This window comes from Sporobolomyces salmoneus (assembly GCF_050403485.1).
Source record: "Sporobolomyces salmoneus JCM6883 DNA, S_salmoneus_JCM6883_v1_ctg5, whole genome shotgun sequence".
NCBI lineage: Eukaryota > Fungi > Basidiomycota > Microbotryomycetes > Sporidiobolales > Sporidiobolaceae > Sporobolomyces > Sporobolomyces salmoneus.
Window position 1 is genome coordinate 512,370 of NW_027481158.1, and position 21,422 is coordinate 533,791.

The 21,422-nt window shown below is 52.4% G+C and overlaps 6 protein-coding genes across 6 annotated transcripts; 5 read left to right on the forward strand and 1 right to left on the reverse strand.

Moving 5' to 3' along the window:
- Window positions 1–231: 231 nt before the first annotated feature.
- Window positions 232–1,713, reverse strand: JCM6883_007011 (MDR family NADP-dependent oxidoreductase; the record flags this gene model as incomplete). The annotated part of the gene is made up of 6 exons (XM_076629509.1): window positions 232–410; window positions 482–562; window positions 635–772; window positions 840–977; window positions 1,044–1,340; window positions 1,530–1,713. 6 exons carry the CDS (start codon window positions 1,711–1,713, stop codon window positions 232–234), a joined length of 1,017 nt encoding a protein of 338 aa, XP_076490631.1.
- Window positions 1,714–2,196: 483 nt separating this feature from the next.
- JCM6883_007012 (uncharacterized protein) lies at window positions 2,197–3,398 on the forward strand (the record flags this gene model as incomplete). Its single annotated transcript, XM_076629510.1, has 3 exons — window positions 2,197–2,446; window positions 2,516–2,641; window positions 2,698–3,398. The coding sequence occupies 3 exons, from the start codon at window positions 2,197–2,199 to the stop codon at window positions 3,396–3,398; spliced, it is 1,077 nt and encodes a 358-aa protein (XP_076490632.1).
- Window positions 3,399–3,650: 252 nt separating this feature from the next.
- On the forward strand, window positions 3,651–5,008 carry JCM6883_007013 (uncharacterized protein; the record flags this gene model as incomplete). Its single annotated transcript, XM_076629511.1, has 3 exons — window positions 3,651–3,780; window positions 3,885–3,981; window positions 4,066–5,008. The coding sequence occupies 3 exons, from the start codon at window positions 3,651–3,653 to the stop codon at window positions 5,006–5,008; spliced, it is 1,170 nt and encodes a 389-aa protein (XP_076490633.1).
- A 208-nt stretch (window positions 5,009–5,216) lies between these two features.
- On the forward strand, window positions 5,217–14,864 carry MEC1 (protein kinase MEC1; the record flags this gene model as incomplete). Its single annotated transcript, XM_076629512.1, has 27 exons — window positions 5,217–5,478; window positions 5,544–6,068; window positions 6,134–7,445; window positions 7,505–7,912; window positions 7,970–8,119; window positions 8,174–8,276; window positions 8,339–8,797; window positions 8,861–9,091; window positions 9,155–10,426; window positions 10,490–11,012; window positions 11,079–11,544; window positions 11,620–11,920; window positions 11,987–12,084; window positions 12,141–12,239; window positions 12,305–12,469; window positions 12,531–12,651; window positions 12,713–12,889; window positions 12,976–13,255; window positions 13,317–13,514; window positions 13,584–13,708; window positions 13,769–13,854; window positions 13,919–14,041; window positions 14,099–14,186; window positions 14,250–14,334; window positions 14,407–14,525; window positions 14,586–14,782; window positions 14,846–14,864. 27 exons carry the CDS (start codon window positions 5,217–5,219, stop codon window positions 14,862–14,864), a joined length of 7,992 nt encoding a protein of 2,663 aa, XP_076490634.1.
- An 84-nt stretch (window positions 14,865–14,948) lies between these two features.
- On the forward strand, window positions 14,949–16,841 carry AAH1 (adenine deaminase; the record flags this gene model as incomplete). Its single annotated transcript, XM_076629513.1, has 10 exons — window positions 14,949–14,988; window positions 15,247–15,290; window positions 15,352–15,376; window positions 15,431–15,527; window positions 15,591–15,639; window positions 15,716–15,808; window positions 15,872–15,955; window positions 16,033–16,192; window positions 16,282–16,605; window positions 16,666–16,841. 10 exons carry the CDS (start codon window positions 14,949–14,951, stop codon window positions 16,839–16,841), a joined length of 1,092 nt encoding a protein of 363 aa, XP_076490635.1.
- A 518-nt stretch (window positions 16,842–17,359) lies between these two features.
- Window positions 17,360–21,271, forward strand: JCM6883_007016 (uncharacterized protein; the record flags this gene model as incomplete). The annotated part of the gene is made up of 7 exons (XM_076629514.1): window positions 17,360–18,956; window positions 19,027–20,093; window positions 20,163–20,216; window positions 20,286–20,442; window positions 20,503–20,612; window positions 20,684–21,067; window positions 21,128–21,271. 7 exons carry the CDS (start codon window positions 17,360–17,362, stop codon window positions 21,269–21,271), a joined length of 3,513 nt encoding a protein of 1,170 aa, XP_076490636.1.
- Window positions 21,272–21,422: the final 151 nt, after the last annotated feature.

Sequence of the window (21,422 nt, forward strand, 5' to 3'; positions counted from 1 at the left end):
AGGTGGTCGTGAAGAGGGAGTTGAGAGAAAGGAAAGGCCCCCTCTTCTCTCGACAAGTGTGGGTTTCGCAGCTTTCTCAGACTTTTCCTAGACTTCTATCGAAGCTCATACTCTCGCCGGGATGTTGCGCAAGACTGGTAATTGAGCCGGACTCCTAAGGTTGAGACTAAGAACAGTTTCCCAAATTCAAAACTGAAAACGTCTTCAATCGCTACTTCTGCTTCTAACACTTTACTTGTTAACACTGTACACGACCTTTCCGTGTGCGGTACCATCAAGCAAGTCTCTGAACGCTTCTCCGTTGTCGAGTCCATCCACCACGTGCTCCTTGATTTTGATGTCTCCGGCCTTGACGAGCTTGCGAAGAGTCTTCTCGTGTTCGGTGGTGTCGAAGTTCGAGACAATGAATCCTGTATAGTGTTGCACAATGTTACAAAGCGTAAGAGACCAGTTTGCCTGGAGAAGAGGAAAAAGCACTCACCCTCCCATCGGATCGATTTCGCAACCACCTGCATCGTGTTCCCAAGACGGTAGCGTTCCGAAGGAGTGACGGAGTATTGACCTTATGGAAGATCATACGGGTACTGATCAGCAAGCGTAGAACTCAGAGACATGCTTTAAGGATCCTCCCTACTTATCGCGCCACAGCTAATGATCACACCCTTTTGACCGATCGTCTCGAGCACGGTATCAAGCGTTTCGCCTCCAACGTTATCGAAATACTTCGTAAACGGGTTTTCCTCGAGGAATTTTCGAGTGTCTTCCGTTTTGTCTATCGTGATCGAATATCGTGAGGTCAGAGAGGACACTAGGAAGCACTGAGCTGGGCAGAAACTCACAGTTCCAAGCGACGTCGACCCCGATCTCCTTCAAGTGTTTAACCTTTTCGTCCGAACCGGCGCTTCCGAGGACCTTGAGGCCCTCTCGCTTCGCAATCTGACAGGCGATTTGACCGACAGCGCCAGAGGCAGCCGAGACTAGGAAACGAACGAGCTTGTGAGTCAGCGCAAGATCAAAGCTCAAAGTCGAAAATCTGCACTGACTGAAGATGGTTTCTCCGGCCTTGCATTTCCCGACGTCGAAGAGTCCAACCATGGCGGTCATCGAAGGCATCCCCACGGATCCAACGAGGTTCGTCCAAGGAAGTTGTTCCTCGTTCTGGATGACCTTTCCCTTGTGGAGTCCGATTCCGGAGACCACAGAGTAGTCTGCGGCGTCGATAAGACCGCGCCAGATCGATCCGACCTTGACGTCGGGAGAGTCGGATCGAACGACTTCTCCTACACCGAGAGTTTCGAGAGGTTTGCCAACTTCGAGAGGAGGCGAGTACGATTTGACCTCTACGCGCGGGCAAGCAGCAGTTAGAGAGCAGGAAGGATTGAGCGACAGAGTAGCGAGGTCGAGGGAAGGCGAGAACGAGTCAAAGTAGGCGGAAAGAGACGAGAAACAAAAAGGAAAACGAGGAAAGAAGACGACATTGTCAGTTTTCGCCAAACTTTATCTGAGAGTATAAGGTTCTTTGGACGTACCAGGCTTTCGCATACGTCCCTTCAAGTAGGGGTCGAGCGAGAGAGCTTTAGTCTTGAGGACGAAACCTCCATTGAGCGAAACAGAATCGACATCGAACTCAGACGTTTCTTTTTTTAAATGGGTTTTAGGGACGACCTTGCCTTCGGGAGTCGCAGTGTAGACGAGGACTTCGTTTTGGACCATAGTGGATTGACGTGGAGTATTTGGAGGAGTGCGGAGAAGTGAGTTGGGAAACGTTGGAGAGAACAGGGAGGGAAGAGGAGGAGAGAGAGGGAGAGGCGAGCAGGTGTGTAGACGCAAGTCTGTCGGGCGGACAAGAGAACAAAGAGGTTGATGACGCTTGCAGCGTGGGACCTGCGTTCTCCGACATCTCACTTTCGGACAGCAGACTCGGTCCGGGGAGTCGGAAGAGACCGAAAGCTTCTTTCGCATCCGCGGGTAGCTCACTCACCACAATTGGTACTCCAGGAGGCTACAAGACAGGTCAGACATAGAGGAGACTCAAAAACAGCAGCGAACGGGAGAAGATCGGGCATCTTCAAGAGGACAGGCCCGCGTCATGATCTCCTCTCTCTTCTCCTCTACCTCGTACCAGCTGCATCATCAGACACGACAGCAGCGGACTAGAACGACGTACTTCAGCTCGCCCGTCTACTAAGTGCCTTGATGAGCCCTCGATCTCGCCGCCTCTCGAGACCTCTTCCCTTCACAGTTGCGATCCCTCCTCCACCGGCAAACTTCGATAGCAACAGCAGCTCACAGCAGTCAAGCTTACAGGACCCGTTCCAGCCAACATCGAGACCATTGAGATCGAGTCATTTCAGGGACGCAGTTCAACAGGTTCAAGCGGGACTCTACGGGCAAAAGGGACGCGATAGGGAGCGAGTGGTCGAGGATTGGTACGATACTGCAGCGAGTACGTACGCCTCACCTACGAGTAACGGTCTTGAAAGAGGCTGAACGGCGACTTTTTGGATGTAAACAGTTTTCGAAAACCCGCTTTCGCTCGCGAAGGGTAGAGAAGCGATTGGAGACTTGTTTGGACTGCTCGCGTTGGTACCTGGAGTGAGCTGGAGCGAGTTGGGCGATGTTACCGAAAGTCATTCGTTTGGTGAGTTCACGAGTTTTCATTTCCATCTACTTTCCAAGCTGACACCCGACCTGTAGATGGACACCGGATCTTGACATTTACACATACGCTTCATCTCGAACTCCTCCCCTTCCTTCGCTCGGAGCAAGTCCAGAGCTTTGGCGACGCGACAGCGACCCCTTCTCGACGTCGAGCGTTCTCCGTCTTTTCCCTTCCCGGTACTCCCTTCCCTCAGACCCCGTCCGCCTCGATACGAGATTCGTTCTTCGGTACACCTACTTCGGACGGCATCTTTTCGAAGACTCATCCGGCAATCTCAGTCTCCGGCCTCAGATCGTTACTCTCGATTCTGAATCCGAAACTCCTAGCTTCGAGCCTTACGACGCTCAACCTCAAACTTCATACGAAACTCTTATTCTCGGTCGAAGGGAAGATCGTTCACCACGAAGACGTGTGGGGATTGAAGGAACTCATCGAGTTGTTACCGTTCGGAGGGTTCGTCTACTCTCTCAATCGACAGGGACTCGGCTGGATGGCGGGCGCCGTCAGTAGACGGTTAGTCGGTAGGGAGGCCGAGAGAGACACCTCGAAAGAAGCTGTCGAGGGCGAGGGGAGGAGAGCGGAATGCTCGACGATTCAGACACCAGAGGATGAGGAAATTAGTGCATTCCCGATACAACGACCACCTTTGGTTCCTCTCGATATTCCACGCTCTACTGGACTCGGGCTAGTCTCTTCCGATCTACCGGCAACGACGACCACGAGGGATCAGGATTAACACTTTCACGTTTTATTGTTGTGGGTTCGAGCTGTTATTTTCTATGTGACCGTTATAATTTGTTCGCAGTTGTTGATTTACGCATACCTAGTTCCCTGTAAAAGAAGAAGTGACCGATTCAAGTCTTTGACGTTGCGAAACTGAAGCGAGCGAGGTTTCGCTCTGACCTTCATTTCACTCGTTTCCATCGCGATCACCCACCCAACCACTCTCGAAACCACCACCTCGGAGATCATACGACCCAACGGCTGCATGGAGTCTCTCGGTCAATTGAACCAGGCTCTTCCCACTCCTGCGAGCGAGGAGCTGCAGAAAGCGTTCCGACATGCCGCCCTGTCCATCACGACGATGTACCAGGCATCCAAGAAGGCTAGTGCAACTGGTGAGCTACTATTCCTTGCCCCGCTCTCGCAAGGTGGTGGTACTGACCTTGATCTCCTTTGTGTTCCCTTTTCTCCCCCTTCCTCCCCCACTGATGACCTGTAGCTTACCTCGCGGGCAAGAAAGAAGCATTGCAGGATGTACTAGAGTTCTTGCAAGCATCGTTGGATCATCCGCAACCGACTTCTGCTTCAGTTTCTCGGTTGATCGATTACATCTGGCGAGTCACGAGATTTACTCCCTTACGACCTTTACATATAGCATGCTAACGACAAGTTGACTACAGTGCTCGACAAGAAGCGATCAAAGCGGAAGAAGAAGACAACGAAGACGAAGACAATTCTCCACCTCCTCCTCAACGATCCGCTTCCGCCGCCCCAGCGCCTCCTTCCCCTCACCGACCTGGTCCTTTCCACAATCATCGAGCAACGTCGAGCTCATCGACCGCTACTCTCTCGACGAGTTCAGCCCCTTTGACTCGTTCGAGTTCTTCTTACCAACCTCGAGCGACTTCGAACCCCGTGGCAAGCACGAGTTCGGCCCCAGCATCTCCTTCGTTCTCTCCTGCATCGTCTCGAACAAACGCTCTCAATCGACCAAACCCTTACCCATTCTCGAACCCCTCAAATCCTCAACAACGCTCTTCCTCCTCGACTTCTACCCCTTCGACCGCAATTCCTGCACCAGTTCCCGTCTCGATCTCGACTTCCCCTTCCCCTTTATCATCCACCGTCAACCTCCCGTTGAGTCCACTCGGTCGAGCTTCTTCAGCGCATCACCACCTTCATCATTCCCGATCTCTCCGGTCTCGAACTTCCTCTCGAGGTAAAGGACCTCATTCGACAAGTGCTTCCTCAGGCCAAACTACCCCGACGACTCACGGGATGAGCAGTGGTGGACTCGAAGCGGCTGAATTGGGAGGGGAAGCGTTATTAGGATTGGGAATGAAACGAAGATGGGGGATTTCGCCGGCGAACGATGTCGTCGATGTCGTCGCGATTGATGCGGAGGATGGAAACAGAGGAGGAGAGAACGACGAAACAGGGGAAGGAGGAGGAGAAGAGGGGACAGGAACGGGAATGGAAATGGAAATGGAAGGATGGGATGGAGTTAACGAGAGACCTTTCAAACGAGTCGCTCGGAACGTGAGGAGAGATCTAGGAGATGGAGATGATGAACGAGATGGAAGTGCTCAAGAGGGAGGGGGAGCAGGCGAAGCGAGTCGTTAGGCATCGTTCTTGTGTTTTTGTTCTTTTCTTCGTCACGGATTGTCTCCTGCCGCTCTAGCTGTATGTTCAGTTGTATTATCCTCGTTTACATTTGCAACTACCCACGCTCGCTCTCACAAGAAGCTGCACGTAAATCACACCCGCGCGAAATTGAATTCGAAGTTTGCTCGTTGACATCTCATTGCTTCTCGAACTCGCTCACTCAGAAATGGCCGCCCCGGTGGCAGGACCTTCGTCGACTCAGCAACAACATCAAGTACCACCGCCTGCGACCGCGAACCTGCTTCAGAGTTTGGCGCCAGTTCACTCTGCTTATTTCCCACGGAATCGAACCCGAACTCGACCCGACACGGACGCGGCCGATACTCCAGAGCTCAAGGAAGATGCAAAGAACAAAGTAGCGTTACTCAAGAGCGTGTTGGGGACCTATTTTTCGGATGTCGAGATGGATTTATTCAACTCTTCGAAAGGTGAGCTCTCTCTCCCCTCTGGGACATAGGAAGGTAGCTGACTATAGCTTGTAACGCGTAAACAGAGCTAGCAAACACTTCGGAAAAGTTGTTGGCCTTTGCGAGCGTACTCCCCGGCTCTCTCGAGGGATTGTCCGACAAACCTCGTTGGTTACTGTTCACTTCGAAGCCTTCGAACGCTCCTAGAACTCTACAGACTCCTCAATTTGTCAACGGATCCCCGGTCGAGCCGACAAACGTTCCTGAATCTCCCGCGAATGGACCCGACGCTGGAAATCCCGAAGAAGATTTCGCAACTTGGTTCAGCTGGCAGACTCTGAGACTTGGCTCGGCGTTGGAGTACACCCTATTGGGTCTCAACTCGATGGAGGAAGCGAAGGAAAGGGACAAGTGGCTGAGGGAGCAAGTACAACAGGAGAGGAAAAGTTTACAGAATGAACTCGAAGCGACGATCGTTGGAATTTTAGAGGTTCTCCTGAAGAGTGCCGTTAGGTTGACCTCGAGAGGTGGACAAAAGTCAGATCCAACAAAGGACGGTGGAGTAGCAAAGGCGAGGGAGATTGTGGAGGAAATGCTCAGAATCGTTCAAGGTTCGTCTTCAATTGCATTCTCTTCCCCTATGTATCTCGTTACTGACCCGTTCCGTACTCTCCAGCTATCACTCCCACATCTCGAGAATCAACGTCCAATTACCCTCGGCGAATTCCAATCTTCGAATCTTCACGAGCTTACCAACCCCACGCTCGCTCACCTACGAAAACTCCCCATCTCGACTCTTTCTCTCCAATGATCGCCTCTCCTTCCCTCGAATTGAAATCCTCATCCCATGCTCGATCCCTAGTCCTCGTCACCCTCCGAATCCTTCTACAAGCGACTGCGACTTCTCTTTTTCTCGCCGAATATCGACCAATCGTCGTCGACCTCCTCCTCTCGACTTGGCCCTCACCGAGTTCCTTCAGAGTTCCCGAATCACCTCACGTGTCGACTCGAAAGGCGAAAGAAAGAGAAGTCTTGCACGGAGTGAGCGAGGTTCACGAAATTTTCACGAGGGAATGGCTCGAGCTGGTCGAGATCGCTTCGACGCAGTCAGTTGGAGGGTTCAAAGACAAGGAAGCTCAGATGATCGCGCAGAGGGTGTTGGAGGTCATGGAAGCAAGGTTACTCGACGTCGCGATGGAAATGGACGACCAAGCGATGGAGATTGACGATCACCGCGAGGACCCACGAAACTTACTGCACGAGCGTATCGACAGACTTATTCTCAACCTGATGATCAGGATCTCGCCGCTACAAACTTCGACCTCGAATGCGGCTCACTCGGAACTACGGCAACTCTTCGGTCGATTCGTCGCAAACGAAGCGCCTTGTCTCGTCCAGGTCCTTTTCGACGACGCTCGACCCCTACCAATCCGTGCATCTAGCCTACTCATTCTCACTTCTCCCCTCTCGTATGCTTCAACCCCTGCTCCCGATCCTTTCCTCGCTCTCGATTCTTCTTCCTCCTCGACATCTCCCCTCGACCTTCTCTCGATCGCCTCCCTTCGACAACTCGACCAACACCTCCAGAAACATACCGAATGCCCCTTCGACCTCGCTTCGCTTCCTTCACCTTCGCTCCTTCGTTCCGCTTTCAACCTCCTGCAACGCGATTTCGAGTGTCGCACCTCGATTCGAACCGAACGAAACGCCGCGATCGAAGCTCAAACCTCGAACACCACCGAAGTTGCCCGAAAACGTAGGACGATGGGAGCACCCGCGAGCGATGGACCGACAGGGAACGAAGAAATACCGGGATCGACGGCAAAGAGGAGGAAGAAATTGCAAGGTCAGGCGAAGGACGTCGCGGCAGAGTTGCTAGAGTCAATGGTCAAGAGAGCAGTAAGGAGAGGAGATGGAGGGTTGAAGCAGGTCCTCGAACAGGGAGAAAAGTTTGAACCGTTCGATTCGAAAATCTCGAGACTCATCTCGTAAGTTCGTCTCTCTCTTCGTTTGATGTCTGAACTAACGGTCATGTTGGATCTCGTAGGGCTATTCCGGATGCACCAGAACCTAGCGCGATCGATTGCCTACGCACGCTCGGACTCGTCGGATGCGCTCGAAGCGACGCTCTTCCTCGCGCCACCGTTCCAGACGAATCTCCTTCGCATTTGTGTACCTGTTGCGACGCTATAGGAGAGAATTCCGGACCTCGACTTTCCGAACATCGGATTCTCACGACGCAACCTTGGGAAACGTTCGAACGAATCGCTTCAAACCTTTTCGACCCGAAACAAGTTGGCGACAAAGTCCGCTTGACGGCTCTCATCACTCTTCAGCGAGTCATCCGACATACCCTCCTCGACGCTCTCCGTGGTCTCGAGTTAGGAGGTGCACTGCTCTCGGCGGTTTTCAACGAGATGGAGGCGAATTCGAAGAGCGTTCGAACTGCTGCCGGGTGAGTGTCATGTTTCTCGACTCGTTTTACTTGTGGCTGAACCGTCGTCATGACCAGACATGTTCTACTCGCTGTCGTTGCAGCTGAGCAAGAACGCGGTTTCTCAACGTTTTTCATCCGCGACCTCTTCCAGCGCATCGATCGGGTCATGAATCGATCTGCTCAAATCACGGAAACAACTCTTCGTCTTGTCGGACGTCTCGCCAAGTGCGTGTCTCATCAGTTCGAAATATTTTCATTGACTGACTAGTCGTTTCGCAGGCTCGCCGAACCTACAAGTCTACTCGAATGTGAATGTCTCGCGAGAGTCGTACGATACCTCGGAAACGGAAACGTATTCCTCAAAAGTGCAGCGAAACTCCAGGTAGGCTTTGAAACATTACATGGAAAAGTCGGACCGAAAACTGATCGGTTCGCGAACTATAGCTCGCCCAAACTGCTCAACATCGTGGAATCGCACCCTACAAACTCGTCAAGCCTCACTGGGCTTCTCTTGGACCTGTCATCGTCAGTTCGAAAGTCATGATCGAGTCGACTTTCGAATGTTTGCACTCGTCGATGGCGGCTCTCCATCAAATCACGAAAGATTACACGATTCCCGAACTCATGCTCTCCGACAAGGCTCACCGCGACGCTGTACTCGGAGTCATCACGAAAGAATTGAATCAAACGGTCGCGGAAATGTTCATGGACGAAGGCGAACTTCTCTCGAATACGATCGCGAAACTCTACATGGAGGAGGACGAGGCACGAGATCGAGCAGTCAAAGCGTTGGAGGCGGAGACTGCGAGTACGATCGCCGAGTTGATCACAGTCAAACGAGTTCCCATCATTTTCACTCTGGCGCTCGAATTTGGAAATGAAGACGAGACTGTTCGAGCTAAGGTAAGCCATCTCTCTCCTCCTCTCTCCACCTGCGGGCCTCGACTGACTCAGTCCGATGACCAGGCCGAACGAGCTTTGCTCAATGTCGAACGAACTCGACTTGGTTCTTCGACGGCCAAAGTCGAAATCAGCGAAGTCCTGTTCAGCTCGATCGTTGGAATCTTGAATTTCATGAACGCAAGGATACTCGAAACTCAAAGGGATCGACCGTTGCGAGACAAGCAAAAGATCGTTCGCAGTCTCTCTGCGATTGCACTCAAGGTTGGAGCGGGAATCTCGGGATACTCTCCTCAAGCAAGTCCTTCCACGACCTTTCAACGTCTTGACGCAATGCTGATCCAGCAACCTTTGTATCAGATCATGGCGACTCTTCAAACCGCTCTTTCGTTTCCTGGTCTTCGAATGACCGCGCTCGAAGGTTTTAAATCTTTCATGACAACCGGAAAGTTCAGTCACGTCGGAGTCTTCCTCAGTCCCGTCTCTTCGACTTTCGTTCACCTCTGGCCAGAGCTCACCGATTCGGAGAAGGCCATCGCTGGATCGATTCTTTCATACATCGTCGAAAACCGCGTCGGATTCAAACTCTTCATGCAAGACGTCGCCGACCTCAGTCACCTCCCTGAAGTCGCTTCCACGTCGGCGGCTCTCTCGAAACTCCGAAGCAAATGGACCTTCGAGGACTGGACGAAACACTTACTCGAACGAATCAAGAGCGAGAACGACGCTGTTACGATCGAGGCTCTCAAGGAACTTCGAAACTACATGTCGGGTCAATCCGAGAAGCTTCACTCTCTCGCGTTCGGCGACACTTTCGATCCGAGTATCGGTAAAATCGTCGAAGGTCTCCTCGGTGCTGCAGTCAAGGACGGTCCTCAATACGCCGAGATTCGAAACGTCGCCTGCGAGTGTATCGGAATCCTCGGTGCCGTCGATCCTGATCGATTTGAAACTCCGCCGGTTCAAGATCCGCCTGTCGTTCTCGAAAACTTCGAAAATCACGAAGAATCGATTCGGTTCGCGCTTCGCCTTATTCAAGATCTTCTCGTCGGCGCATATCGAAGTACGAACGACACGACTCAGCAAGAGTTCCTCGCCGTCGCGATTCAAGATCTCCTCAAGTTTTGCGGATTCACTCCTTCGACCGTCGGAGCTCTCGCCCCAGAATCGACTGCGAACGACGACAAGCAACGTACATGGTCTACCTTGTCTCCGAACGTCCAACAAGCGTGCACGCCTCTCCTCGGTACTCAATTCATCGTTCACAAGCTCGTCCTCCCCGCCGTCAAGTTCCCGATCTACGAAGCCGAAGAGATCTCCAACTTCCGCGACTGGGTCCGATGTTTCGCCATTCAGTTGTACCGCAAGACTCAAGTATCTCGATCTGGAGAAGGGGAGGCAACTCTACAGCAGAAAGAGACTTGCAAGATCTTCAAGCCGTTCGAAGGACTTCTCTCGCTTGAGGATTCGGCTGTCCCTCAATATCTCCTCCCTCACCTCGTTCTCAACTCGATCATCTGTGGCTCGGACGATGACCGTTCAGCGATCAAGAAAGAGATGCAGCTCGTTCTCGAAGATCAAGTCTCGTCGACACATCGTCTCCCGGAGAACAGTCGACTTCTCGCAGCTCAAGTGAGTCAGCTCTCTCAGTCAAGAAGGAGAGGCATTGCTGACCGGACCTTGATGCATCCGTAGACCATCTTCGCACTCATGGATCACCTCAGTCGTTGGATCACCCTCGCTCGCAAACGAGTTGCCGAACTGAAAGCGTCTCGCAAGAAAGGGAAGACGAAGACTACTCTCGACGCGACGCTCTCCCAAGCTCTCCTCTTCGTCGAAGGGATCCTTCAAGACATTCCTCACATCCTCGTCGGCAAAGCTGCTCTCACGTGCAAATCTTACGCTCGTTCTCTCCTAAACTTCGAATCTCACATCATCGCTCAACGAGCTCAACGAGGCAACGAGGTCGACAAGACTCTTCAAGACTACTACGAAGATCTGCATCAATGCTACGCCGATCTCGATGAACCCGACGGAATGGAAGGAATATCTACCAAAATCCTCTCGCCGACAATTCTCCATCAGATCCGAGAACACGAGTCGACTGGTCGATGGACGTCGGCGCAAAGCTGCTGGGAAGTCGAGTTGCAGAAGAAACCGGACGACGCTGCGAATCACGTCGGACTCTTACGTTGTCTTCGAAATCTCGGTCACTATGGCGAGTTCTCCTTCTTGTTATCCTCCGTTTGAAATTGTCGTGACTGACTCGATCTCGTACACGTAGACTCGATGAGAACTCACATCATGGGACTGCTCAGCAGCAAGAGTGACCAATTCGATTGGGAACGAATTCTCGCACCCTTCAACATCGAAGCATCTCTCTTCGTCGGTGATTGGGACGCGGTCGAAGATACTCTCAACGTGATGGATCTAGAAGGACCCGAAGCAGCGTTCGGACGAGTTCTCTGTTCGATGAGGGCGGGCGATCAGGCTGCTGTCGAAAAGGCATTCTTCGAAGCTCGAGCCCAACTCGGAGGACCGATCGTCGCAGCGGGAAGAGAGTCTTATCGTCGAGTGTACGACTCGGTGGTCAACCTTCACGTCCTCAACGAGCTCAAGACGATACACGAGTCTCGCAACGCACCAGCAAAACTCGTTCAATCCCTTCGAGATCGTCTCGATTGCACCTCCCCTTCCTTCCGAGCTCGAGAACCGATCCTCAACCTTCGAAGAACCGCTTTCCGTCTCGCGTGAGTGCCTTCTATATTCTCGCATCTCCTCTCTTGCTCGATACTGACGAATGTCGCTCTTCTTACTGCGAGCAGTCCAGCTTCGAATCACGCCGCGAAGAACGAAATCGGAGAACTCTGGCTCGAGACGTCGAAGATTGCTCGAAAGGCCGGACACTCGCAGACGGCCTACAGCGCGATCCTTCAAGCTCGAGACTGCGACGCCGAATTCGCTTTCTACCAGAGTGCGAAACTTCTCAAGGCTGGAGGTCAAACTTACAAGGCTATTCAAGAACTCGACAACCCACTCAAGTCGCGACTCGCGCACTTCAATCGCGAGGACCCGGATGACGCTCTCGTCGTCGCCGGTCGAAAGCAAGTCTCTCCCCTCGCTAAGGTCGGTCCCCTCTCCTTGAACTCCTTCTCGCTTTGCGCGAACTGAGGCTTACTCTGCATACAACAGGCTGCGCTTCGTCGAGCTCGATGGATGCTCGAAGCTGGTCGTGTCGAGCAGAACGCTGCTGTCGCTTTCTTCAAAGATGCGGGAGCTCTCGCCGCCGAGTGAGTTCCCTTCTCGTTGATTCTGCAGCAGTTCGATACTAAACAAGTCGTCATAGATGGGAATCGCCTCTGTACTATCTGGGTCATTATTGGGATCAACTCGCCGATGCCACGCCTTCGTCGGACAGCTCGCAGAAAGCACCACCAGTTCTCACGTGCGTCGTCACTCTCGTCTTCTTACTCTCGCTCTTGTTTCTGTGCTGACCTTGCATCATCCCAGTTTGCGCAACGGCGTTCTCCGAACCGAAGTCGTACGAATGTACGCCGAAGCGCTTCGATATGGGACAAAGTACATCTATCAAGCTCTTCCGCGATTGCTCACAATCTGGCTCGAGATGTCGGAGACCCCTGGAATCGTCCAATACGTCAAAGCGAGAGCGAAAGAGTAAGTCATCCCTTTCAGGCCTCTACTTTCAAGTACTTATGGCGTTCTGTGGGTACTGCAGCCCGAAAGCCGCTCCCCCAAGCGATGAGATCGGTGACCTCTACCGCTACTTTGTCAAGTTGAACGAGCGAGTCACAGCTTGCGCAGCAAAGAGCGGTGACAAAGGACTCCCGACTTATCAAGTGAGTTCATTTCCTGTCATACAGATGAACAGTTCATGGGCTCACGTACTCCTTTGCACAGTGGCTCACGGTACTCCCTCAACTCGTCTCGAGAATTCTTCATCCCAACGAGCGCGTCGTCAACACCCTCGAGATCATTCTGCTCAAAGTTCTAAGAAGCTACCCTCATCATGGCTTTTGGGCGATGGCGTCCGGAGCGAAATCAATGACGAATCGAAGGTCGAAACGCAACTCGCGAGTTTTGCAAAAAGCAAAGGCAAGTGATCATCCTCTTTTTTGCTCTGTCGCAAGGTTGCTTATTTCTGTTCCCGCTGTCGTTGACAGGACAACTACCTCGCGGGACATGATTCCGGATCTGCCAACGTAGCAGTACTTATCGATCAAGGACTCAAGCTCGTTCAAGAACTTCTCCTCCTGTGCGACTACAACATCGCCGGCAAAGTCGACACAATGTCGCTTCGCAAATCGTTCCCGAATCTCTACAGCCTTCTCCCAGCGCAAATCATCATTCCCCTTCAGAACTCGCTCACCGTCTCGCTCCCGTTCGACGCTTCTCAAGCCGTTTCTCACAAGCCTTTCCCCGATAATCTCCCAACTTTCCAATGTGAGTCTGCCCCATCTGAGATCCTTGTTCCTCTGCTAATCTCGCTATCATGTTTTACTAGCTTTCGAGGATCAAATCTTGATCATGAGCTCGCTCCAGAAACCTCGCAAGATCACGATTCGAGGCAGCGACGGACAGCTTTACAGCTTCTTGTGCAAACCGAAGGACGATCTTCGCAAGGACGCTCGACTGATGGAATTCAACGCTATGATCATCAAACTGCTCAAGAAGGATTCGGAAGCTCGTAGTCGAAAATTGAGTGAGTTTACTTCGCAGTCGCTCCCGACCCTCTGGACGTGTGCTGATCGCGAAATACTCTCTCATCAAGACATCCGAACTTATTCCGTCGTCCCTCTCAACGAAGAATGTGGTCTTATCGAATGGGTTCCTCACGTAGTCGTTCTTCGAGGTGTCCTCAACAAAGCTTACGCCTCAAGGGGAATCGCTTCTTGGGTAAGTCCTCAACTTCTACCTCTCCTTCCTGTACAGATTGCTGATTGCGCTCTTCCCTAGTCTCCTGAGCTCAAGAGGATCTTCGATACGATTCGAGATCAACCGAAGAAGACGGGGGAAAGGTTCGAAAAAGAGGTTTTGTCCAAGTGCGTGTCTCTCTATCTCGATCGTGAAGAAAGCTCTAATGATGCCAGTCGTACGAGCGAATAGGTTCCCGCCTGTTTTCCATGACTGGTTTTTGGAAAACTTTCCAGAGCCGTCTGCGTGGCATCGAGCTCGCTTGGCTTACTCTCGAACCGCAGCCGTCATCTCGATGGTCGGATTCGTTCTTGGGTGAGTCTAACTCGTCCTGGTCCTCTGAATACTGAGTTGACCGCTGTTTGGGGACAGCCTCGGAGATCGACATTGCGAGAACATTCTACTCGATGGAACGACTGGAGATACTGTCCACGTCGACTTCAACTGTCTCTTCGATAAGGTTGGACTTATCCTATTCAAGCCTTTTCCCCGTGTCGTATTGACCGCTTGATCGCGTTTGCAGGGTCGAAGTTTCGATGTTTCCGAGAAAGTTCCTTTCCGTCTGACTGCGAACATCATCGATGGCATGGGAGTGACTGGTATCGAAGGTAGAGTACTTTCAATTTTTAAGGCTCCCGCTAGCGCTTTGCTGACGTTCGTCTCGTATCTTCGATGAATAGGTGTCTTCCGTCGTTCAGCTGAGATCGCTCTCAAAATTCTCCGCGCGAACAAAGACAGTCTTCGTTCTGTGCTCGAAACCTTCTTACACGACCCTCTCGTCGAATGGATCAGTCGCAAGGTGAGCCGTCTCTGCTGATGACCGAGGGAGAGCCAGAAAGCTAAAGATCCATCGAAACAGTCGTCGACTGCCGCCGCCGAGCATACCAAGTCGAAAGCTCTCGAGAGTCTCGAACCCATCTCGAATAAACTCCGAGGACTACAAGTCACCTCGGACCCGGCATCGCTCGGAGCGAAGGAAGTCACGGTCGAAGAACAGGTCGAACGGTTGATTCGAGAAGCTAGGGATCCAGCGAACCTCGGTGGAATGTATGTAGGGTACGTAAACGGCTTCTTGGCTCTTACTTCGACGCTGTAGCTGACGACTCATCTGGTTCGCAGATGGTGCGCTTGGTACTAGGAATGGTGGATTTTGTTTTCTTCTTTGAGTCTTTAGGCCTTCAGGTATCTCATGGTTTTCTCGCTTGTCTTTTGTTCTCCTACTATGCAACGCCTACTGTGTCTCTCGCTTGCTAATCGCGACTGTTCGTTTTCTCCGAGAGAATCCTCCGCAAAAATCCCGCGAACCGCTGAAGCATTTTTAGCGTTTTCTGTACCGACTGCTCTCGTTCATTCCTCCCGCTTCTCTCGCAGTACCTTATCTCGTTCAATCTATCCTCATCATAACCACTGCTCGACTGACTCTAGACTTCACCGCTCGACAAACGAAAAAAGTTCGTTCATCTTCTCTGGCGATCTCTCGCTCGACCTCCCAAGCTGATGACCCTTTACCCGCGCTACAGTGTGCTCTGATAATGCGGTTGCTTTCCTAACGGGGCTTCCCAAGGTAAGCCGTCTGCATTCAACCTCTTTGAATATGCTTGCTGACCATCTTTCGCTCTGAACAGTGCGAGCACCACATGCATATCGAAGGTGAGGCGCCCGGGAAGTCTTTGGTAACTTGGCGGCCGCTGATTGTGTTTACAGGTTCTCTCGAGCCGGAACTGTTATTCAACCTCGCCGAGAAGAACCAAATCGCCCTGACTTCTGATATGTACTCGACTATTGAGGCTCTGAAGACAAGGTAAACGCTTTCAGAGTCCGATTCGAGGTGCCACGGGTTGAACGATTGAGCTCGACTTTTCAGATATGAAAACTTCACCTCGCTCGACGACTTCCTCGCTTACTTCAACGCCGTAAGTCCTTCCCTCTTCCTTCCCAGTTATCAAAGGTAACGGGCTCACTTTATTCGGCCTGCTTTCTTCCTTGCAGGCGATGGATGTTTTACTTCATGAAGACGATTTCGCGGCGCTCGCTTACGCTTACATGAAACGCGTCTCGACTGATGGACTTGTGCACACCGAGGTGCGTTATTCTCGATCACACTCAGAACGGAACTCGATGCGACTTACGACGTGGTGGTTCTAGGTGTTTTTCGATCCTCAAGCTCACACGGGACGAGGAATTGCGCTGGAAGTCGTCGTTAACGGTCTCACCAAGGGTCTGAACCAGGTAGATGATCTCCAGCTACTATCTACTTACTACCGCTCACTAATTTGCTGACGAATCAATGACCATTCGAGAAATAGGGTGAAAAGGAATTTGGCATCTCGCACAAACTCATCATGTGCTTCGTCAAGCACCTTTCGGTCGATGCCGCTGTCGAGGCTGTCGGTCAAATGTCTTCTTATTTCGCGAGCGGTCAAGTCTGTGGTCTCGGTGCTGATAGCACAGAGAAGAACAACCCTCGTGAGTATCAGACTTTCACTTCCATTCCCTCCGCATTCCGTGCCAGCTCTCCTAGTTCTTCTTCTGCTGACTGTGCTATATGTGAACAGCCTCGAAGTTCGCCTCGGTCTACGAAAAGGCTCGAGAAGTCAATGTACCTCATTTGACCATGCATTCTGGCGAGGAGGGACCTGCCGACTGGGTTCGTGAGACCCTCGCCCTAGGCATCAACCGAGTCGATCATGGTGTCCACGCCGCCGACGATCCCGAATTACTGAAGGAACTCGCATCCCGCAAGACTCTCCTCACAGTCTGCCCGCTTTCAAACGTTCGTCTTCGCGTCCACAAGGATGTCAAGGAATCACCTATCCCTCTTCTTCTCGAAGCGGGTGTGCCATTCTCGATCAACAGTGATGATCCTTCTTACTTTGGAGGTAAGCTATCTTGTCACTTCTTCAGGAAAGAGATTGCTGAACTTGCTCTTTGTTTGCCAGGTTACATCCTCGACAACTACCTAGCTGTACAAAAGGCATTCAACTTCTCGAAGGATGTCTGGAGGACGATCGCTACGAATTCGGTCAATGGATCTTGGTGCAGCGACGAGCGAAAGAAGGAGATTACTTCTCTCATCGACGCTCACTTTGAGCAATGGGCAGAGAAGGACTTGTAGATTATTTACATTATCTCATAGACGGCATCAGAGTACGGTTTAGACTTTGCATAGCATGGATTCCTTTTTGTTTGTCACTCGTATCGCATATCTCATTTTCTGCTCGAGCTCAACTTTTTCGGGACTCCTGAATTGATCGACGAGAGGGACCATCTCGAATACGAGACTATAAGGAACCGTATTACGCGGGTGAGATCTATCAGAGAAAAAGAACCAGAATCTGAGACTTCCAACGAAGGGAGAAAACGATTTCGGAGACTCCTTCCCTTCGACTCACTCTCTCTCTTCGGCACCCAACCGATACCCCTCTCGAACGGTCGCCCTCCGCATCTCGCTCGACAGACAGTACCAAGCCTCGAATCGTTCGCGATCACTTCGTTGCCACGTTCGGTGCGAGACTTGTTTCCAAACTCACGACCACCGTTTCTCGCATCTCGTGAGTTTTTTTTGAAACGGTATCATGGTTGATGAAGTATCTACGAACTCTATAATGACGCTCGTTTACAGAACGAGACGGGATGGAGGGAGCAGAGACAACTACGAATGGAATCAATCGCGAGGATGCCACAACTCAGCCAGCGCAACAAGTCAAGTTCACTTTAAGCGGTGACAAGTTCGCCGAGGCACCATCCAGCATTCTCGACTCGTCTGCCGTCCCTTCCCCGGCTTCAGCTTCGACTTCGGCAAACCTCCCAAACGATCAAAATCGCAACTCGACTAACTCCGAAACACTACTCTCGAACGGGACAGAAACGAAGGAGAACGGTCAGGATACAGATGCTATAGCTATGGGAGATGCGGTAGTACAGGAGGGGGACAAGGTTGACCGGGCTATCGAAGCAGGTTCGAGCGAAGTCAACGAGGTCAAACCGGATGGAGTTGGGAATAGTACGCTCAATGGAAATGCAGAGGAGCCTATCGCAGGCGCCAAGAATCACCTCCGTACGAGAACCGAAGAACTCGCTCAACCTGCCTCGGATTCGATTCAACCCGATACTTCGCCCGTTATCCCTTCCGAAACTCCCTCTCGAGCGCCTTCTCCCGCTCCACGTGAAGCTACTCCTGCTCTATCCGAAGCTCCCTCCGACACTCCCTCGACCGATTCGACTTCTGCCGGTCCTCCTCCTCCCGAACCTTCCGCTTTCAATCTCTCGCATCCCCTCTCAGCTTATCAGTTCTCGAATACTACTCTCGTACCCGTTGCATCGACTTCGACAAACCCTTTCCATTTCGTCAGTTGGCCGCCTCAACCTCTCGAAGACTCATGGGACAGGACTCGTCTTCCCGGCGACGACGAGCTCGATCTCGTACACGATCCCGAACCAGGTTACCGAGCGACTCCCGCCGAAATCGAAGCGAGTAGGATACGGCAAGAGGAGAAGCAGGCCAAGATCCAGGCGGCGAGGTTGGCTGCTCAAACGAAAGGAAAGGGGAAAGCGAAGGAACCGGCTTCGAAACCTCCGCGAGCGAGGGCGATGGAGAGGTTGGCGAGCGGAGAGGCTTCCTCTACGACAGGGCAGAAACGAGTTGCGAAGAAATCCGCACTTCAGCAAGTCGTTCAACGGGAACCTTCTCCAGAAAGACCGAAACCGCTCGTCACGAAGACGAGGTATCCAAGAGATCTCGCTATGGGTGAGCTCATCTCGTTCTCTCGTCTGGAATGTAGGTTTGGGACTGATCCTTTTTCGATCTTAGCGCTCGTTCCGAACGACCTTCAAACCGCGACTCCGGCCGGAATCATCCCTCATCGCGACTTTGTCGACCTCTTCGCTCTCCCTCCTCACTACATCACCGAAGAAGGCTTCCCTCCCAAACCCCTAGGGACATCGAATCGACAACGAGCCACCTCTGCGAAATCACAACCTGCTCCTACCTCCAACGCAGCTCCAACATCGAATCGTCCTTCTGTACTCGCTTCGACTTCAGCTACAGCTTCCGCTTCCGCCAAGGGTCAGCCTCGAGCTTCAACTGCAGTCAAAGCAAATTCGACAGCGAAAGACACCGTCTCGGAAGCGAATGGGACAAAGAGGAATCGCGAGAGAACCGACGAAGGAACAGGTGGACCGAAGAAGAAGGCGAAAGAAGAAAGTATCGATCCGGAATCGCCTTCAGCTTGTGAGTTTCCATCCTTTTTCGTTACTCAAGCCGAACACTGTGCTGATTGTTTGCGTTCGCCGGCTTGCAGACGCTCCTCTCGAACCGCTCGACCCCGGTACCGCCGTCGAATGGGTCACTCAGACGACGACGTGTCTCTCGAAAAAGCTCGATGGCCAATTGCGTTGCTTCCAGTGCGTCGCTCGAGCTATCGGACACGGCTGTTGCTTCATCGGTGTTCGCTCGTTCGGAGTCGATGCATCGGGTCAGATCGTTACCCCTCCCGCCTTCCTCGACACGAAAGTCTCGGACGACATTCCGAGATTCACGAAAACGCTCGTTTCCCCTCTCACCGATCAATACAACCAACTCATGCGTACCTGGCTCGCCGGAAGTTTGCTCCCCATCATCAAAGCGGAACAATCTCACGCCGAAAACTCGGAAACGAAACGGGAACGACTCGATCTCTCGGTTCACTCAGTCTGCGACACCTGCAACACTTCGATTCTCGGGGCCGAATGGATGTGCAGCACTTGTGGACGAGTCGCTTGTAGCACGTGTCACGAAGCTCTCGTCAAGATCGAACGTCAAGAGCACCGAAGGCAGAAAGTCGACTGGAATGCGGTCGACGTTCAGAGGAGGAAGAAGTGTATGGCGAAGAAACGGTTGGACAAAGGTGGCGTCGGAGAGTTCCACCGCTCAGATCAATTCGTTCCGATGACTCGACTCGACAAGAAGGATCTCGCTCAACTTCGAGCCGACCTCTACAAGTGGAACACCACCCACGCCATCGTCCCTACGAACGGAGCGGCCAAGAAGTTCCTCGACACGACGTTCCTCACGAGCTCGCCACTTCCCGCTTACGACCCCATGGCTCATTCGGTTCATCACATTCCCGCCAAAGATATGAACGCAGCCGTCTTCCTCGAATTGTGGAACTACTCGGTTCCGCTTCTCATCACCGATGTTGATCTCGCCGGACTCAAGAAATGGACTCCTTCCTACATCTCGAACCGGTTCCCGAATCTCGAAGTTCAACTCCAGAACAACAAAGGTTCAGAAATGCTCGTTGCGAAAGTTCCCTACTTCTTCAGTCAATTCAACGAAGATGGCGGGCCTCAACGAAGCGCCGACGTCAAACAAACCTTCCGGACCAAAGTGAGTTGTCCTCGTTCATTTCGCATCCCTTCTTCCGCGTTTTGACTGACTCGTTCGCGCATTCGTCAGGATTTCCCCTCGGCGAAACAGTTCAAGAACGAGTTCAAGGAGCTCGCTGACGAGGTGAGCCTTTCTTCCTCCTCACCTCGATCCACTTCCCGTGCGAAGAAGCTGACGTTCCCGTTCCCCCAGTTCTACCGCATTCTTCCTCTCGGCGACATCATCCACCCTGACGGACCCCTCAACTACCTCGCCCATGCCCCGGTCAACGCTGCGCAACCCGATGTTGGTCCTCATGCAACGAACAGCTGGGCGGCCGACGCCGCAACTGGAACAACTCTTTTACGAAGTGAGTCTTTCGCGATGATGCTCCGTTCCCTCAGGCGCTGACGACTCCGTCCCATTCCAGCTGATGTAACGGACGTTGCGAATCTCATGTACTGGTGTCATCACGACGAAGCTACGGGACGCGAGTTGCGAATTCGATGGGACGTCTACAAAGCCGAAGACGCGGACAAGGTGAATCCCCTCTTCTCCGTTCTGTGTTCGAGACGTCGCTGACCCTCAAGAACTTGAACGACTGGATGCAGCTTCGCGACTTCTGCTGGGAATTGCTCACGAAGAAACTTCCGAAAGGAACGAGCGCGGTCAAATTCCGCGAAACCCACGACGACCCTCTCCTCAGCCCTTGTTTGTACCTCAATCAACGACAACGGGAGATCCTCGCGCAAACGAAGGGTGTTTCGTCTTTCCCGATCTACCAATACCCCGGTCAACTCGTCCTCATCCCGGCTGGATCCCCTTATCAAGTCAGTAGTTGGTCGGATCATCTCAATCTCACGACCCAGTTCCTCGCTGGACCTCGAGTTCCGCAAGCTATCGCAGCGAACGATGCTGCTCGTCGAGAAACGAAGGAGCGAGCTTTGTGGAGATCGGACAATGTGCAACTCGAACGTCAACTCCTCTACGCTTGGGTGAGTCTTCGTATTCAAACTTCCTCACTCTCATTCTGACTCTCTCGCTCGCAAATCTAGTACTCTTGTCAATACGCCGACAAGAAATACGTCCCTTCTCCCCTCGATTGGAAACCTCGAGGCGTCAAGACTGCAGAAGAGTTGGCTCGCGAAGCAGCAAAGAAGAACGGAAAAGCTGCGACCACTGCAACTCCTGCGACCTAACACTCGCTTCTCGTAAGTTCTTTCACTGCAGCGACCTACCCCGTCAATAGACGCTGACTCCTTCGTCGGAAACGAAACTAGCGCCTCTCACTCGAAACATCCTTTCGCTTGTTCCCGCTTGCCGATTCCCATCTGCGACGATCTCCTCGAT